Source organism: Hyperolius riggenbachi, chromosome 3 (assembly GCF_040937935.1).
Source record: "Hyperolius riggenbachi isolate aHypRig1 chromosome 3, aHypRig1.pri, whole genome shotgun sequence".
NCBI lineage: Eukaryota > Metazoa > Chordata > Amphibia > Anura > Hyperoliidae > Hyperolius > Hyperolius riggenbachi.
The window spans coordinates 167,978,090-167,998,841 of NC_090648.1; the positions used below are offsets into that span (position 1 = coordinate 167,978,090).

Here is a 20,752-nt window from a genome sequence, read left to right on the forward strand (position 1 = left end):
GTTTAGGATTCCACCGACTCTGACTCCGACTCCACGACTCTGACTCCTCTAATTTGCATATTACAATTTTGTTGATTAAAAGTATGTAACGTGAAATTCGTCTCTTAACTGCCAACGCTTAGGAATTTTACAAGACAACTGAAGTGAGAAGGATATGTAGACTACTATATTTATTCCCTTTAGACTAAAACTAGTCCTTGGTAAGAGTACTTGTAAAAGGTACAAACCGGAACAAAGAACATCTATCAGGCCCTAGGCAATGTAAGTGTGGGTACATGTAAGAATGATGTGCAGGTACTCTGCAGGGGAATGAGGAGATTGTAAACAGACAACACCTCTGTGTTCAATGTGCACAGCATTCTCAGTGGATTCCCTGCAGCTCTGTGGGGAGTGCATATGTAGAGTATAGTACTACTGTGTAACAAAGTAAACCTGAGACAGATGAAATTAAAGTTTTATACATATCTGGGGCTTCCTCCAGCCGCCTTCAGGATAATCAGTCCCTCGTTGTCCTCCTCCACCACCTGGATCTTCTGCTATGAGTCCAGGTACTTGAGCCAGTCAGGCGTAGTGCGCATGCACACACTCCGCCGCCAGGAGCATACTACACCTGTGCAGCACTATTGCGCAGGTGCAGAATGTTCCTGGCTGTGGGAGCGGCATGCGGCCGGACAGCGCTGACTGGCTGAATTACCAGGACTCATAGCAGAAGATCCGGGTGGTGGAAGACAGTGAGGGACTGATTAGCCTGAAGGGGGCTGGAGGAAGCCCCAGGTATGTATAAAACTTTACTTTTCATCTGTCTCAGTTTCCCTTTAATTTGTAGTCACCAAACCAAATTTTAATAACATATCAAATTATTTGATTTCATCAGCAAAGGGAGTGCATACATTTGCATAAATCAGCATCAATGCAGAATTATTTCCATCTCGTTGACCATCTCTATTAGTGATACATCAGGCTTTATTCTTACAGCATAGATGTTATTTAGTGTATATAAGAGATTCCTGTGTACACATCATATATACAGTCACAATCAGATATGTATATCTGACTTTAAAAATACGGGGACTGCTTTATTGAAACAGCACAAGTAACTAATTTTGATTGGTTTATTTCATTTTTGTAGACTAAGCACAGCTATTACTGTATATATACTGTATATATACATTATTTTTAATGACTATTATCTGAGAAATAGAACATTTTATCATATTTTCTATTTTAATTACAGTTACAAATTCATTAGGAGTCGGAGTCGGTGCATTTTTTCCCGACTCCGACTCCAGGCACCCAAAATTGCCCGACTCCGACTCCACAGCCCTGGTTATCACCTTTCATGGCTGGATTTGTACTCTTCACCACCCAAGGCCACTGTCACCAGCCGATCCCCTTCAGTACAGGTAGCGAGATGACCCCTCCCCCTTCCCTCGGGTATAGGTAGCCAGATGACCTCCCCCCTTCTCTTCCTTCTAGTATAGGTAGCCTGATGACTCCCCAGTATAGGTAGCCAGATGACACCTTCCCCCTTTCCCTCCAGTATAGGTAGCCAGATGACTCCCTTAATCCCTTCTTTTCCCAATCCCAGCAGCCATCAGTGTCACTGATTTCTCCACCCATCTCCAGTGCAGAAGCTTCCTCTTCCTTTCTGTCTCCAATGCTGCCCAAGTCCATAACCGCCGGGAAGTCCATAGAGCTAGGTGGCTGCTGCACAGGCAGCCAGCAGCAGAGTACCGCGGTCAGGCGCTCACTCAATGCATTGCAGCACTTGCAAGCTTGCAAATGCGACACCATTTTAGCCTGCTGTTTTTGTGCCCTTTCTACTGTAGTGCCCTAGGCCATGACCTAGGCGGCCTAAATCCAGCCCTGATGGCAGAAGCTTTAAGAGCTTTCCACTGGAGACCAAAGTTCTGAATTTAAACTGTTTGAATGCTGTCCTGCTAGAGTTTTTTTCCTGGTAGTAGATTTTATTCTGTAAATAATCTTTTAGAACAATAGGAAATTCTGAGTTTCATACCACTTTAATATTAATGTAGCTATACTGATTATTGGACTGCTATGGTTGCTGCCGGCCATATCACTGACTTCTCTCTGATACACATCAGTTACAATATTCAGGGTCTGCCCACCACCTTGCTGGCTCTTGTTTCCTGTAGCTACCCCTGTAGAAGTGGAGTGTGCCTCGTAACAGTCCTCCAACCTCTCTCAAATCTCTTGTAATATTTCCGATGGCAATTGACAGACTATGATCTCCAGTCTTGGGAGCATGCTTGTGATGAGCATTGCAAGTAAGCACATTCATGATTATGCAAATAGCCTCTCCTGCAGGTTTCTTTATTAGCTTGGAAAAATATGCAAAGACTAAAATGAGCATGAGAAGCATGTCCCAAAGGAGATTTCAGCGATCAGCAGCCTGCCCCACCAGCCACTGCTGTCAGTGAGACAGTACTATAGCAGTGACTGCACTGGGATTTTTATCTTTGCCAAGTGCTCCAGCATTGCAGCAGAAGGATTTGATGTCTGTTTTTACAAAGTTCTGTGTTTATAACTATGTGACAGCTGAAAATATACTTCTGCAGCTAAAATGCATTGCAGGACTGCTTACGAAATTAAAGAAATGTATGTGAATTATGTGAATTAAATACGTTTTATGTGAGACATGCTTCTTAGTATGTAATATCATCTTACATCTTGGAGGTATCACACCTATGTTTCCATGGCTCCGTTTTGCTAATTTCTGCCCTCCCCACCCCCCCCACCCCCCCCCCCCCCCCCTTAAAAAAAAATAAAAAAAAATCTTATGGCAGTGGGATCACTTGGAATGCTGAATGTGGTGGACTCTTTCATTAAAACATGCATTAGGGATGAGAAATTGTCTGTGGAAAACTGCAGACCTTTTCCTTGAACATGTATTTCCTGTCTAATTGGTGATGTCACAGCACTATGCATAAAACAGGCAGAACTCTCAGTAGTTGTAAGTAGTGTTAGGGTCGGATATCTACGTTTTCAATTCTCTGCTCATTCGGCCGTACAGGTCGATCAAATGTATAATTCAAACACCATTAAAGTAAATGGAAAAATTCAGGTTATTCTGGACTTTTTAGAGGTTGTAGAGCCTCCAAATACATTTAAAAATAGATGTCAAGACTTGCACAGTTCTGCACAACACTTTGCAAGTCAAAATAAGAAGGGGGGCTTATTTTTGTTGCTGGCAAATGCCATTTTATGGTGCAATCAAGGGAACATGCCAGATTTTAAAGACATCTGAGCACCAGGAATTACATTTTAAGAATGAACCTCCCCGTAAGTGAGGTTCATAAAGGAATGTGCTGTTGGGGTGAGCGGCATTACTTACCTGTGGGGTGCTGCTCCTCGGGTCCATATGGGATCCGCCATCTTCTCCAGGGAGAGACCGCAGCTGCCATATATTTAAGTTCTTGGCGAAGTCGCTCACTCGCAACTGTTGGGAGATGTAGTATGTGGATGCGAGTACAGAGGTGTACTTGCAACCACAAACTACGTTTCCTGGCAGAAGCGCACATCCAAACTTCTAGGCTTTAATCAATATTCATTAAAATCCATTACAATGGCATATCACCAGTCATGAGGAGAGGGGTACAAGACAGCAGTCATCCACAGCTGTTTCGCACCTAGTGTGTTAGGACCTGATGAAGCGCTACACGCACTAGCCAGGAAATGGCTGCCGATCTCTGCTGTCCTGTACACCTCTCCTCAATAACTGGTGGTGTGCCATTGTAATCAATTTTAATGGGTGTTAAATAAAGCCTGGACGTTTTATCGGATGTGCTCTTTCATTTTATGATTGGAACTACAATTTGGTAGCAACACTCCTTCAACTTTTGATCGCTTGTCTGGTGCTCCAGGCCTCTTCTCGCTTTGTACTCTGTTACAAGTGCTGTAACGTGATTGCTTTTGTCCGGTCCAAATATTGACTGGGTTTAAAGGATACCCGAGGTGACCTGTGACATGATGAGATAGACATGTGCATGTACAGTAAATGTTTCATTGAGCAAAAACAATAAAACAGTAAAAACTTAAAAAGTAGATTTAAATGTAAAATGGAACTGTGGAATATCATAAAAAGTCATTTTTAGTAGGAGGATAGATACAATTGTTTATTTCATTAGTTTATTTTCAACTCGGGTGTCCTTTAAGAGCTCCTTTTCAAGTGATGTAACATGATGCCATTTGTTCAGTCCAAAACTTGGCAGGGTTTCACATAGTGGATTGAAATAAGCTAATGTAATGGAGCGTCTTACATACGGGCAAACACTGACACATACTCCATTACCGCTTTCTGCACTGGAGCTCCTCCACACTGCTGGTGGAGCTTAGAAAATATAGAGCTCAACTACATCCTGCTTCTGGTCTGTACAGGTACTGGTAATTAAAAATCTGTGCAGTACTTAAAGCAAATGTCTAGGAAGAGGTGGGGGAGCTTGACCTCAGAGGGGAGCAGATGATGTAATAGTTATTTTTAGACACAACAAGATTCACAGATAACGTATCCATACAGATCTTAGTTCTGGTTCTAGATCTTTAATATTTAGTAAACCTACTCTGTGTAGCTTCGCTTTGTTTGTGTTGGGGAAATGAGTCAGAGGAGTACTTTAAGTATAAATGCTGCTCTTCATGGTAACCTACTAGGAAGATGTCACTTTGCCTAGAATAGCATGATCAGAGGTGACACAGTGTTGTGACCTTCCATTAGTTTCCATTAGTGGTTATTATGACTTCAGTCACACCACTTTTATAGTGCTAGCAAGTAGCAATGCTATTCTTTTCATATTGTCCAACATCCTCTTTGGTTCAGAACTATGCGTGGCTCATTGCGAAGGATGTGAATGAAGAGTATAATAATAATACGGTAATAATAATAATAATAATATACTCTTTGTGGTTATGAAATGTTGGGTACTTTAAGGTTTAAAGTACCACTCCGTTTTCAGGAAAACAATCATTATGGAATATCTAGTACTATATTTTCAGAAGGGTGGAGTTCTTCCTCTGTGTGCTTGTCGTCCTGCACTGCAAAATGTTAATATGGGTGAATGTGAAAATGGCAGCAGCACTCACCTTCTATTATCCCGTGAGCATAATTCACCGGTGAATAAATAGCTGCTTATTAGCAATAGCTTTATCTTTTATGTGTCACTTGGAAATTCCAGCCTTTCATGCATCGATTTCCTTTCCCCAAGGTCCCGGCCTTTATATTACACTAACAGCTCCACTGTCACATGGGATGTAATGCTCTAGATATTATCTGCAGGTTTCTTTCCTTTATTTGTGTAAATAGATGAAAGAGACAGAAGGCTGAAATTTGTTGGGCTGCCCATAAACACAAGACTGTTCACCAGGCTTGTGATCAGTTCCTTGGATGATGAACAAAACAATCTTTTTCTACTGACACCTTGCTTAGAAAGTGTGAGGGTGTCTGATCATATAATGATGCTTCTGCCCTGAGGAAATGCACCAATAAGCTTAAAATAGATATCTATGTAGCGTTAAACACAAGTACACATCAAGTTTTTTTTTCCATATTAAATACAAATACCGGTACTTGTTTTTCCATTGCTTGTAATCTGCTTTGTTATGGTGCCCATACATGGTACATTTTTTTTTCATCTTTCATCTTACCATTTCTATGTAATATAAGGGAACTGCCTAAATTATCTTTCAGTATATTCACTTAATTTACCCTTATACTACATAGAAATGGTAAGATTGGATGAAAAAATTGTACCATGTATGGGCACCATTAGGGAAATGCAAGCCCAGTAAAGCACCAAAGGGTACTTTACCTCTTCCGTTTGCCCCAAGGAGGGAGTAATGAAATTGGGGATGTTATGGTTGGATCTGGAAGTCCCTTTGATAGTAACAAAGCCCCTCGATATCTGCTGGGGGTGAGTACAAGGATAAATTAGAAACTGCCACAAAGAGTTAAAGCGGACCTGAACTCAGAACTTCATTTCTGCTCTAAAATATGTACAACAGCAAACTAACCTTTAAAGAAAAACATTTCTTAGTTACAGCTGATACAAATCCTGCAATCAATCTGCAGTGTGTCTACTTCTTGCTTCCATGGAATCAGACATAGGGTTAACATCCTGTGTTTACAAATTAGCTACTCTGCCATGGCAGAGGAGATTCCTGAGCTGGCACAGCTGAAGAGATCAAATTACAGCCGTGATTCGTCATAAATGAGGGGCCGGTTCACACTTGAGCGGATGCCGAACGGAAGCGGTAAGCATCCGCCCATCTGATCCTGCGTCGATCCCGTCCACCATATGCATCGGAGCTCACCTGTCCCGCTGCCGCAGCTCGGCCCCTTCAACAGGCCGGAAGCCAGCAGAAGCATGGGGAGCTCCATAGGCTACAGCAGGCCAATTCTACCAAGCAATAGGGAGAATTTTCATTGGTCCATCATGATCCAATGAGAATTCTCCCTGTTACTTAGGATTCCCATTGTTTTTTTGCAGCCCAATGAAGATCCCCCGACCACCGGACACCTGAACTGAGAGGGATATGAAGGCTGCTGTATATTAGTTGCCTGGCATTCCTGCTGATCTCTTTGGCTGCACACAGTCAGAAACACCTAATCTGCATGCTTGCCATGGGTCTATGGATAAAAGTATTATTACAGGCAGAAGATCAGCTGGAGAGCCAGGCCACTGGTATTGTTTAAAATTAAATAAATATGGCAGCCTCCATATCCCTCTCACTTCAGGTGTCCTTTAAATGTCTTAAAGGATATCCAAGCTGAAAATAAAAAGTGTTCAGCTTGGATATCAAGGTCCAGCGCTGCAGTTCCACCGCTCTCCAGACTTTCCTCTCCATAAGCTTGCCAACCACAACTGTGGTTGCGGGCTTCTGTACACCTCTCACCATGAAATGTAAGTTTACTTATGGCTAGCTGCATCCATTTACTATTTCAGTTTGCATTGAGTTTGCATCTGAGTATAGGGTTTAGGGCAGGCATGGGCAAACTTGGCCCTCCAGCTGTTAAGGAACTACAAGTCCCACAATGCGCAATGTGGCTGTCATGACTTATAAAGGCAAATGCATTGTGGGACTTGTAGTTCCGGAACAGCTGGAGGGCCAGGTTTGCCCATTCCTGGTTTAGGGCATAGTTTGCATCCGTTTTAAATTCAAGGTGTGTATTTAGCCTCTAGGGGGCTCTGCACACCTCTGTTGGTAGTCATTTCAGGTGCAGCCTGATTAGGAGCGCTGCCAATTTCTCCTTGTTCCTAAAGAAAATGTGTAAACCATTTTATGGCCAGCTGCCCCCAGGTTCACACAATGTTTTTTGTTAATTAGTGGTTAGGGTCTCTTCCATGAGGATCCCTCAACGCAGTGGAAGAGTCTCGTACAGGAGCACTCTACGCACAAACTGTTTTTGGAAGCCAACATCCTCCATTTTGTTGCATCTGATTTGTATGCAAGTTGTGTAACCTGCCTATAATTAGGCTCTGCTCATCCATGCAGTTAGTCAGATGTAGTATGTCTAGGGAATTGCTGCCACCTCCTCCTCCTTACTATATAAAGATCTGAGATATGAACCCAGGTCGCCTGTGTCAGAAGCAGAGCCCTTAACCAGTACACTATCCAGCAAAGTCACTATTTTTTCTCCAGTTAAATAGGCAGAATGACTGACTACACTATTGGAGACATGTGGTACTGATGAAAGAAAACGACTGGTTTGAAAAACACTGTAATCCAGCTATTTGCTATCTTTTCTAGGGATACCAATAAATGTTTACTGCCAATTTAGAATATGCTGTAGAATAAGCAATATTTTATCTCTTTTTCACACCTATTTTGCTTTCATCAACGACATGTCAGCAGCATACATGCACACGTTCCTCTCACGTCATCTCTTTTCAGAATGCATAAAGCAATGGGCTGTCAAGGTATCAATCCGTTTTTTTTTCTCACATCTGTAAATGTGTAGTGATAACTTTGGTATGCTTTAGTGCTGGGATAAACCTACATAACAGCAGAGTATTTACTGCTATCTCTGGGATATGGATCTTTTTATTTCCACTACCCGAGTCCTTGTAGCTGTAGCCAGCTCATATGAAAAGACGGAAGTCCTTGACTTCGACATGGCTTGTGGAGCCAAGTACCTAGCATGTATCAGCAATTAGCCATGTGGTGCTGTTACCATTGGTGTGCTGGACGGTGGCTCCTCCTACCTACGCATTTCAAAACGTCATTGACATTTTGTCAGGGCGTGTTCTATGTATGAGGATAGCCACTTCTTTTACACAAATTGTCAAGCTGTATTAAGCTCCATCTTTCAATAGGCTGAGTCGGTTGTACTGGCATAGGCATCCATGTTTCCACAATGGGCAGTCCAATTACATACTTGTAGCTTCAATTAGCATTTACCATCAATGCCATTGCACACTGAATTTTATTAGTTTTGCCATTATCATAGATGCCTAGACATGCAATCAGCCTAAACAATCCAATATGATCGTTGAAAGTTGTTTTAATGGAGATAGCGGTTAGGAAATGTATATTTCATGATTTCAGTTCTATTTTTGGTAAGAGGTATGGTAGACCATTCTACTTTTTCTAAAATATACTAGGTGACTTTAAAAACAGAAATTCAATTAAATACCAAGTTTTACTGGCTTTTAGATGAGCAGAATAATCTAGAAGGTTTTATAGGAATACAAACGGAAGACCCGGCGTTGCCTGGATATGTATTTAGTTGTTGGCTGCACCTGTTTTTTCTAACCTTAACACACAGACACTCAGTGACAAAGTTTGTGAGCTTTTGGATTCTGCTGCATCAATAATTTAAATTTTCGAATAGAAATGAAACAAATCCGATTGGCTGTTTATGGCTTCGTCCCCTTTTCTATACTTGAATCCCAGCCACCCAATGACTGACAGTACCAGGTTTTAGGCCTCTCTGCCATTAACAGTGTAATAATGACAGCAGTTTAAATATTCCTCTTGAAAATCAATAGGTGAATTTTGATTGGCTGATGTAGGCTCCACCCTCTTTCCTGAATATTAATCCCAGTCACCCAGTGGCCAAGTGTGCCTAGTTTGAGAACCCTGCCATTAATAATCTAAGAATAGCTGCAGTTTACATTTTCCCATTGAAAATGATTTTTTTTCCATATAAGACACACTTTTTCTTCCCCAAAATGTTGGGGGAAAAGTGGGTGCGTCTTATGCGGTGAAGGTACGGATTTCGGGATGCAGAGGTGTGCAGGGAAGCAGTATATACATTACCTGCTCCTGCTGCCGCGCTCCTAGCTCCAATCCTGCTTCGCGATCCTCTTCTTCCATCTACCGCCGCCCCACCGAACATCGCTGGCCGGTCCTAATTAGGCGCGCAGAGATACGCTATCAGCACACCACGTGCGCCGGGGTCACGCATAGAGGAACATAGGCAGGCAACATGGGAACAACCAATCATTACACTGTCCCCTTATGTGGTGTAATAGTATGTAGTGTAACTGGAAGGGGGGGGGGGGGTAAAAAGTCCTTAAGACGCCCCTGCATCATAGACACACCTAGGTTTAGTTTTTTTCTTTTTCTCCTGATTCTTGCCCTCTAAATCTGGGTGCGTCTTATATGCCGGAGCGTCTTATACGGCGAAAAATACGATACTCAAATTTGATTGGCTGTTTTATGCTTTGCCCACTTTCCTCAAATTTTTCACCTCAGTCACCATGTGACCAACTCTGCCAAGTGTGGGGACTCTGGCTTGATTACTGTGAGAATGACAGCCTTTTACATTTTTTTTACATTGACGTGAATGGGTGAAACCTTATTACCTGTTTGTAGCTCCGCCCAGGCTTTCAGGGGGCATGTGAGACCCCAGAACATATCCCAGGTAGTAAGGGATCTGTATACCAAGTTTTGATGAGATCGGTCAAGGCGTTTTCAAGTGATGGTCACACACACACACACGCACACACACGCAGACCCCCCCCCCCACAGAATCAGAACAACTAAAGTGAGAAGAATATCGAGGCTGCCATATTTATTTCCTGTTAAACAACATCAGTTGCCTGGCAGCCCTGCTGATCTATTTGGCTGCAGTAGTGTTTGAATTATACAAGAAACAAATATGCAGCTAATCTTGTCAGATCTGACAATAATATCAGAAACGCCTGACATGCTGCATGCTTGTTCAGGGTCTTGGCTAAAAGTAGCAGAGGCAGAGGATCAGCAGGACAGCCAGGCAACTGGTATTGATTAAAAGGAAATAAATATGGCAGCTTCCATATCCCTCTCACTTCTCCAATTGTCCTTTAAGTTCCTTCCACAGGCAAATGCTCCAAGACATAGGTCTATCTACTGCCTTCTAGAGGAAGTGGAATTATTGTGAGCTTTCCGTCGAGCCTGTACACTATATTGTGAAAATGCATGTCAAAATGTCAGAAGTGTCACACCTTTTTAGCCATCAGAAGACAAGGTGAAAATAGAGAAAGTTAATTAAAGCCCTTAGTGAAATAGCAAAGAAAACTAGCTCCTACTGTAATCCGCAAAGTAATGGGTTGTTGCCAAAGAATGGTTGTCTCATTACATTTCTTTGGAACTTGTGAAAATTAGAATCGCTTTTATTTAAATGGAATACTTTAATCCTGGGTTGAAATGGGGTTGATATGATTAGAGAAATGTGGGTCTGTGGTTTATTTGTAGAGGACAGGCCAACACATAGTAACATTGTACATAGTACAAGAATGCATTGACAGATTATTGGTATAATAAAAATGTTCTAAGGCTGCACATGAGCAAACAGACCAATATTTGGAAATAACGTCCTTTAATGTTATTTGATAACAAAAATAAACTACAACTCACAACTTGAAAATAGCCAGGTGTGCAGTGTAAAAACCTTTGTTCCTGAAGTAGTTTTTGTTTATCTATGATTAGGCTATTAAGTAAGGTGCATTAAATATGAATGTTTGCATGGTACAGTATATCAAAAAACTTGAAATAAAGTAGAAAATAGAAAGTGGAGTTATTTGTTTTGGGGGATCATAGGTGGTACTACTCAAGTCAAATCACTAAATTAACAGTGTTTTTTCTCTGTCAGAAAAGCTTTGAAGTGTAATTTTGCCATCTTAAAACAGAAGGTATTTGTCATAATTTAGCTGTAAGTGAACAACTGTGATTACCATGATGCATCACTCCTGAATGTGCAAAAATCCTAAATGCACGGCAGCACATCTAAAACCACTGGTGTGTATAGTGAGCCTGTAGCTAATACATTTTACTGAGCTACATCAACCCAACATACATACAGCATGTTTATAGCAGAATATCACTAAATTTACCAATATTCCACTAATGCTAAAATTAGTAGAATATTAGTAAAATTACTGATATTCTATTAATCTGCAAATCTGCACCCTGTTTAACTCGCAGCTTTTTTTTTAAATGTACACTACATTTTCTTGTAATCTACAGCCTTCCTATCCAATGTTTATCAGAAGGATAGTTATTTGTTGCTATTATACTTTTTCTCCATACTACAAACTACATAAACAGCATATATTTTTGACTGAGAATCACAAATCACATTTTATTTAGTTGCACTTGTATATCCTGCTGAAGACACACTTTGTTAAAGCGAACTGACCAGCAAAATTCACCTTTTTTGAGGGAAGTTCATAAAAGTGTGTTGTTGGGGAGAGAGAAATTACTTACCTATGAGGAATTACTATGAGGAATTACTTGCCATCTTTGTACTCGCAACTACGGACTACATCTCCCATCATGCATTGCTGAAAAAATAAAACTGCGGCGTGTATGGAGTAGATGGCAACCACCGCACAGATGAGAGGCTACAGGCGCAGGTAAGTAATTCCTCTCACCCCAACCCCTGGCGCTCCAACAAATAAATATAAAAAGAAAATGAGCTGCTCAATTTGCTTTGAATGACGGTATGTGTAAATATATCATTATTTCATATGAAAGGAAGATTTTGTTACTTACAATTAATGTTTGACTTTTAGAGGGTGACCCAAAGCCTGATGTTGTGTGGCCGTGTGCGTCTCCCATTAAGTTCTCAGCAGTCAGTGCTTGCACCTCGTACCTAGCCCTGGCTCTTGAAAATGAAACACTAGCCATCTGGGACATGAAGTACTCTGGTAAGGCTTTTCATTGTTTAATTCTCAAGTTATTTGAAGCTATTTGATTTTGAACTCAGATTTCATTGATACCAATAACACACCTCTTTTTGCAAGGTTTCCCATTAGCTGTTGTCGCCCTTCCAGATGGAAAGTGTATAGGAAGCCTTTATTTCATAGAACACATGGAATCAAGTAAAGATCCTCCAGCTGTTCCTAGAGTCCAGATCCTGGTGTTTTGCGCGGATAAATCTCTGTACCTCGTTACTGCAGCAGCCGGCAGGGAGTATAACATAGTGCTTGTCCAAGAAAGGTGAGAATACCTTATAATCTAGGTCATTGCCACCAAGAACGTTTTCTGATTCATACCACTATTACCACCTTTATTAACTTTAGTGTTTCTTTCCAGGGTGCAGAACATGAGAATGAAACCCATTACAATAATACTGTATATTTTTTGATATAGTGCTTACTGTCCCGCTTATTCTATATAGGATATATCTTTTTGGCCTCAATTCACTAAGACCTGTTTGGTAAAAATTAACAGGTCAGTAAAATACACCATTCAGTATTTTACACTTTTTTTCTGAATTTACTAAGATCTTCACACATGCAGTAATAATTTGGTAATTTACAGAAAAAAATTGCATGACTATTCACTAAAATCTGTTTGGAAAAAAAGTAGACGTCTAACCAGTTGTGGTGTATGTCTGGGCAGCAAGCTGTGTTCTGCTCTGGTGATGTTCTGCCACTTCTGGCCAGAATTGTGCTCATTCTTCTCCTACAAGAGATCTGCCCTGAGCTTTTCCTCTGCAAGTTTCTGCTTCTGTGCTGTGACAACGTAAAAAAATAAAAAAAAATCCTCAGCATCCCTTCACATCATTTAGCGCAGATGGATGTGCGATCGGAACACAACGTGTCCGATCGCACGCCATCTGCGCTACTATGCGCTGCGCTGCAGATCCCATTCATTACAATGAATGGGATCTGCGCTGCGATTACCAAAAATGCATGCAGCACGCGATAGCACAGTCGCGCTGCCAAGCAGCGCATATGATGGGAACGGTAGAAGGGCCGTCTATGCCCTTCTACCGTTCTTGCGCGTCGCACACTATACGCGCTGTCAAAATGCGCACGGCAGCGTGTATAGTCTGAACGAGGCCTTTGATCTGCATGCCTTTTCTAGTCTCACTGAATCTCTTGTATCAGCCTTTACCCTGCACCTCTAAAGGGATCCAAGGAAACCTTTTTGAATGATCCAAAATCATGGCTTTCTAGACAGCATATTGGATCAAATGAAGTGAGTAGCAGGATGGGGTGACTCTTCCTATTGGCAGTTTTACCAAATGGATGTTTGTTAGGCTGATCTCTCTCTGTTTTAAAGAATGCTGTATTATTTGTGAATTAACATTTATTGAGGTATTTACCACACACGTTGGTAATTTACCTCAATAGTTAGAAATGTTACATTTTCATGTGATAACAGCCTTAGTTAATTGGCATTTGACAAAGCTGTTCATTAAAATCCACTGTTTTCTGCATTACCGTGTGCAATAATGCTTAGTGAATTAAGCCCAATGTCTGATATGTTCCTCTGCATTTGGATTTCATACAAAAGGTAGCTTCTTATCAGTACACTCACCTTTTCAAAAATGGACACTAAAGGTCATTAGAGGAGACATGTTTAATGCTTTGTGCAGATCACCTTCCTTTGTTTGATGGTCCACAGATTTAATTAGCGTTAACATATTCTTTGTTAAGCCACAATCTACACGGTACGATTCTTTGTACGATTCGATTATGATTCTATTTTTGATTCGATTAAATCCGACATGTCCGATCGGGATTCGATTCGATTCAATTCGATTTGCCATTGTTTTGCAATGGCATATCGAACTGAATCGAATCGAACCCCGATCGGAGATGTCGGATTTAATTGAATCGTAAATAGAATTGTAATCGAATCGTACAAAGAATCATATCATGTAGATTGGGCTTTAGGGTTTTTGGTGTTAGAGGGTAGAGATCTGTGTTGGTTTGTTTTTCAGGCCCACATTTGACCCACATAAGTTTGCACCTACTACCAGGTATCCCATGTGTTTATACCACTCCCCCAAATGAAACTCATGCCTAATGCATTTTAAACATGCCAGCCCTTTTCACTTATACAGGGTTTTTTTTTCATTGGAGCGTACTGTGTGCACCCTTAATAACTGCTGTATCCTCCATGGGTTCTCTTCAATTGGTTCCACCTTCTGTTTACCACTGGTCCTCTTTAGCCATCCTGTTCTCCATCAGTCCTCCACCATGAACTAGAACTTATTAATCACATGACATGCACTGTGGTCACATGACAAGCTAGTGGTAAGGGGACACAGAGAGTAGAACAGCTGAAAAGGATAGATGACAGCACTGCTGACTGTTGACCCTTAGATATGGGTAGGTTAGGGTAACAATGGAACTCATTGAAATCTAATCTGCACAACAAATGGACTGGTTTAGGAGCTGGTTATATTGAGAACAGGCAAGAGGAAGTGAGTTTTGGGAAGCAATTCATTGCTTCTGTACCAGAGATGTGGACTTATAGAACTCCTGTCCATAAAAATAAACCTCCATGACACAAATTCTTCACTAAGCACACAAAATGTTATGTGACGTGAGAGTGCCTCTTTGTACTTGTTGATTAGTGCTGAACCCCAAAGTGGGTGTGTTCATTGCCCTTTCTGAAAATGAACAGCAGCGTCTTGGGCTTTCAGGTCAACTGAGCTGTCTTCTATTAAGTCAGTAACAAACACAGATGCAATTTTGAAAAAAGAATGTGGTTTTCCTCTGATTTTGAAGTAGCAGAATGAACTAAAAGGCCTTAGTTATGTAAATAATATTACAATGAGATGGTCACTGATGATTGTGGCATGATTACACCGCTTGCATGACTAATGGCTAGAGATGACACTAGCTGTGTCCTTTAGAGTCAAAATAATGCATTTGCTGTTTAAAACTGTCCTATTAACTTTCCTTAATATTTGGTTTGTACAGTTCTGGCTCCTCCGATGATCAAATCAGTGCAGTTGCTCCAATCCACTCCATTCCCAGTTTGGTAAGTTACATTATGTTAATAAATTCTGTCTGGGTTCCATTAAGGAAGATTTGCCCTCCCTCCCTTCCCCATCTAGAACACCTGTAAAGTTGTTATTGCACTCTCTCTGGCCATGAAGAGAAAGCTATCAATTGTTCCTTCACAGGGATATCAGAAACAGGAAGTAAGGAGAGAACCTCTTCAATAGGTTAATTGACAGCTGTGCAGAAAGCTGGAATTATTTGAATTTCATTGACCATAAGTGATTGGAGTTAGAGTTCTCCCCCTTGAACAATGTGGGCTGCTATAGTTCAGGCAGTGGAAACCCAAAACCCAAGTTTGCAATATCAGCCTGCATTAAAAGAGACTTGGGGGCACACTTAACATGTACCTGAGGTAACATGTGACATGAGGAAATTGTTTTACTTGTTTTATTTTGCTGCCTGAGAGAGTTAATTTCTAGGCATAAAAGTGGCAACTTCTGTCTTGCCAGTAGCTTGTCGGTAATATAGTAAACATCACAAAACAAATTGCAGCTATAAAAGTTTTCCTGGCAGAATACAACTTCTGAGGGCAGGGAGAGGTAAAATACATGAACTATTGAAATGTTTCTAACTCTGGGACACTTAATAGGCTGTCACTGATTAGAGACCTTAAAACATTCAACCTACTTTGTAAATGTTTAAATATAAAAGAAAACCCTGGGATACTTAAAAAAGGTAATTTTTCGGAGTAGGAGAATAAATATAATTGTTTATCTTATCAGTTTATTTTCCCCTCAGGTTCACTTAAAATAAATATTAGGTGATAAGCGATATGTTATGCTGAAAAGAGCACAGGCATCACAAGCACTAAAATGACAGTTGGACCAGCCAGTAAACAGTGTGATGCAGGGCAACGGGAACCTTGCTTGCAACTAGTTTTTAACACCTACAATTGCATCAGGCCCCAGTTTTGTTTACATTTGTCTGATATGTACTGGATTTGTTTACATGGATTTTAGTTTGGAGCTAGTCTACTTTAGGGGACCCACCGCAAATCCCCATAGACACTTTCAGCTGGGCTGCAGAAACGGAACAAATGTCCGCTTTCACCTTGTTTAAACCCCCACAAGCCTTATACCCATGGATAGGTAAGCATATCCTCTAACGAATTGTGAGGTTTTCGGTCCAAAAAAGAGTTGAAATGGGCTGTGTAGGAGCCGCCGAACGGCCTTCATCTCGGTTCCGTCGGCCATCTTCGTTCTGCTGTGCAGGTCCTTTCTTCCTCCTCATTGGAGGGTTTGTTAGCTGCTGACAGAAGCTGGCACGCCCCCACCCAACAATTCCCTCCAATGAGGAGGAAGAAACGACCTGCAGAGCAGAACCAAGATGGCTGACGGACCCGAAATTGCGGCCGTTCGGCGGCTCCTGTACAGTCAGTTACAACTTTTTTTTGACCGAAACCCGCAAAATTCGTTAGAGGGCATGCTTAGCTACCAGAGGATATAAGGCTTGTGGAGGTTTAAACAAGCAAACGGAAGACATTTGTTCCGTTTTGCAGCCCAGCTGAAAGTGTCTATGGGGATTTGCGGTGGGTCCCCTAAAGTAGACTAGCTCCTTTAGTTTGATGCTGCGTTTTGCTAAATGTAACTTCTCCTAAGTTTATTTTAAATAGAAAATGCATAAAATGATGTATTTAATTGTAATGTGTACATAGTGAGTGAGTGGAGCTGATATTGCCAGGTTTGCTGCCCTATACTTACATTGCTGTATCCTAGGTGCTCTCGTATTATTGGAATGGTATAGTGAAGCTACTGGATATTGTCAAGTGTCAGCCAGTTTGCCAACTTGGCCTCCCATCAACTCACAAAGTGGCTTTTCCTTGGCAGCCAGTTTATGCCCTTGATACAGAAAACCTCTGTCTGTTTCTTGTAGGTTAGTAATCTTGTATTGCAGTAAAGAACCACACACTGTGTTAAACTTACAATCTTACATCATTTTTGGGTAAATTCTCCTCTACACATGTCATTTTGCTTAACGCAGTATATTGCATACAACTCATCATCCCGTAACACTTACTCTCCTATAACTAAGCCTAACCCCAACCTCTAACCCTACGACACTCAGCTATACTATGTACCTTGCCACCCAAGCAATACACACACAAATGTAAAACATTTTTCTTTTTCATAAACATATAACTTACCTGGAGAATCAGCCAGCATATATCACACCCTTCTCCTCCGTACCCCTCCATTCTCAACAAAATGCCCCCTGCAGCCTCTTATGGGTCGGCCAGGTCAGGCAGTAGTGCGTAGGTGCTGGCTTGCCTGCGTGCGTCCTTGGTTGCGCACCCGTGATGGGTGCGCAACCAGTGCCAGCACCTGCGCACTACTGCCTCACCCGGAAGTAGCTTGGGGGGAGGAGGCATTTGGAAGAGAACAGGGGTAGCAGTGGGCATGAGGACTGCTTCCTATACATGCCTACAGACATAACTATAGGTTTCAGTTCTGGTATCATTTAAGTAGGAATGTTCACACTTGTGTTGGCTAGGCATGTTTGGTAGACATTATGCCTGAGATACACAGCTACTTACAGTATTTTTTTAGTTGTCTTTAAAGTCCAGCTGTATATTTTTGCTGAGATCTAACATTTTATTTCCCTTGCAGCTAATGAGGAAGTGCATTCTGGAGAGATTTTGGCAACAGAAAATGAATCTTGTGCAGTCTTTGCCTTCAGTCTAAGCATGTTGCTAAAAACACAAACACCTGTTGTGCGACCACCACACAACTTATCCTGGGAACAAAAATGTAAACTACTGTTACAGGCAAGGTGAGAATACAAGATGCACATGCGGGAACGACATTATATGCACAAGCACGCAGCGATTTAACTGCAGGACGTCAATTTCACATGCTGGAATGCACCGAGAGGCCAATTAGGAAGTGAAATTCACAGTCATCAGGGCCCGTTTCCACTTGTGCGGTAGGAATCGCCGTGAGAAAAATTTGCATGCAGATGCGAATTTTGCATGTGGTTGTATGCGAATTTTCACTCGAATTCGCATACGATTTCGCATGGATGACTATGTATGCGAATTTAACCATTGCAGTGCCTGTGTGTTTTTTCCATTGTTTTTATGTGAAATCGTATGCGAATTTGCATGAAAATTTGTATACCAAAACCGCATGTGAATTTCCTATTAAATACATTGTATGCGATTCGCATAGCGGTATGCAAATTCTGATGGCTCTGCCGTGCAGATTTTTTTCTGCACAAAAAAAAACGCTCAGAAATCCTGACAAGTGGAAACAGTCCCATCCACTTGTATTGCCCATGCCAATTTGCGATTGTGGAAACGGGCCCTAAATCTTAGGTTAAAGCACCACTATTGCATAAAATTTTCAATATACAGTATATTTACAAATTCTTATAATAAGAACATTCTTCCCACATTAAAATGCACTATAAATTAATTTTATTTTACGGTATGTTCCCATTGCTTACCCTAAGCAGTAACAATCTAAAGCCCCGTCTACACGGGGAGATGTTGTGGCGATCGGCGGCCTCTTGCGCGTCCCTGCTCGCCGCGCGTGCGCCGCATTCGATTCCCCGCTCGTCCCCGCCGGCGCCGCTTATCTTCCGCTCGATTCCCTGCCATTGTCCCCTCGCGGGAAGCGAGCAGGGAATCGGCGGAAGCAAGATCCGTCCTGTCGGATCTTATCAATCGAGCCGCATCAGCGGCTCGATTGATAAGGAGAGTCGTGGCCGCATCTACGTGTGTAGATGCGGCTTAACAGATATGATAGTTTTTGGACTAGTTCATCTCTTCATGATGTAATTCTCAGGGTTTTCATTATTTTCAAAAGCGCTTATTGACCAGCATTTGCTCAGTGCAACTTCCAGAATAGTGTGCAGCTCAGCAGGAAGGCTGGCCAGCCGACAGTTTTGTATAGATACTCTCTAGGTATTGCATTTGTAAAGAACAACAGAGATTCTGAGAATTCCCTATGTGGAGCTGGACTAGTCTAAGGCCTGGGACCCACTAGCAGTGCTTTTCTAAGCGCTTGTGATTTGTAAAGCTCTTGCTAAGGTAATGCTATGAAGGAATTTTATACAAATCACATCCTTCAAGGGGGATCACACCCATAGCATTTCATGAGCAAGAGCTTTTCAAATCGTGAGTACTTAGGTTCCAGGTCAGATTTTTTTTTTTAACCACTTGATGACCCAGCCTTTACCCCCCCCCCCCCCCCCTTAAGGACCAGCGCTGTTTTTTGTGATCTGTGCTGGGTGGGCTCTGCAGCCCCCAGCAGAGATCAGGGTGCATGCAGAGCGATCAGATGGCCCCCCTTTTTTCCCCCCTATGGGGATGATGTGCAGGGGGGGGGGTCTGATCGCTCCTGCCTGCCTGAGGTTTGCGGGGGGGGGCACCTCAAAGCCCCCCTCCGCAGCGACATTCCCCCCCTCCCTCTCCTACCTGTCCCCCCTGGTGATCGGGGCTGCACAGGACGCTATCCGTCCTGTGCAGCCTGTGACAGGATGTCCTCTGTCACATGGAGGCGATCCACGGCCGCTGATTGGCCGGAGATCGCCGATCTGCCTTACGGCGCTGCTGCGCAGCAGCGCCGTTCAATGTAAACAAAGGAGACAAATGTCTCCTGCATTTACATTTAGTCTGCGAGACGCGATCAGCGGCTCGCAGGCTATCCACGAAGACCCGCTCCGTGATCTAACAGGAAACGGCCACTTGCGCGACCGGCCTTTCCTGATTAATTAGGGAGGCACCTGGCGACGCAGATGTGCGTCGCTGGTCCTCCAGCTACCACTTTGCCGCTGCACGGTATGAGTGTGCGGTCAGCAAGTGGTTAATCTTATTGTATGTGACAGTAAAATAGTACAACAGTAATTTTAATTTGGGAAAATGTACTTATAAATATGTGTACATATATTTATAATTTTTTTTTGTTTTTTCACCATAGTGGTCCATTGACCATAAAGAAATACTCGTGCTGAGAAAAAATATTTTTAATTACCGGTAAACACACAATAAAAAACGAATTAATAAAATCAATGAATAAAATCTTTTTTTTGTTTTTCATCTGTACCCTTCTTGTTTTTCATCTGTTTTCTTTACTTAGATCTGCATACTTCTTCTGTTCATGTATATGCTTACATGTTTTATACTTTTTTTTTTTTCTGCAATTCTTCTATCTTCCTCTGTGTACTTATATTGCTCTTTTATCTCAGTTTGAGCGCTCTACTTGCCATATGAATGGTCCAATAGGGATGCTCAGTGGAAAATATACATTATCCCTGGTGGGGAATAAAACAGCAGAAAGTTTATTGTCCAGAATTACTGCAGAACAGCTTTAGAAGCGAAAAGGACTTTGATGCATAACTTTTCATTCTGTTAACAAACATGGCTGCAAACAAACCCTGACGGACGCACGGCATAGCAATGAAAGTCAATGCGTCCGTTCACATGCGTCCGTTTCGTCCAGACCGGAGCCGGACCGGATCCGGACTCCGGCATAAGATCCAACATGCGCTATTTTTTGGTCCGGCTC

At 42.0% G+C, this 20,752-nt stretch overlaps 1 protein-coding gene across 8 annotated transcripts in view; it reads left to right on the plus strand.

The window, feature by feature from the left end:
* Positions 1–20,752, plus strand: part of WDR93 (WD repeat domain 93) — a 147,941-nt gene that overhangs the window by 79,718 nt on the left and 47,471 nt on the right. For all 8 annotated transcript variants that reach the window (XR_011030264.1, XR_011030265.1, XM_068275214.1 and 5 more), the window contains exons 11-15: positions 12,012–12,146; positions 12,243–12,438; positions 15,162–15,222; positions 16,961–17,117; positions 17,852–18,014. Coding sequence is in view for 6 of the 8 variants with exons in the window: in XM_068275214.1 (XP_068131315.1) it covers positions 12,012–12,146; positions 12,243–12,438; positions 15,162–15,222; positions 16,961–17,117; positions 17,852–18,014 (712 nt within the window). In the remaining 2 variants the exon portion in view is untranslated. The remainder of the gene's footprint in view (positions 1–12,011; positions 12,147–12,242; positions 12,439–15,161; positions 15,223–16,960; positions 17,118–17,851; positions 18,015–20,752) is intronic.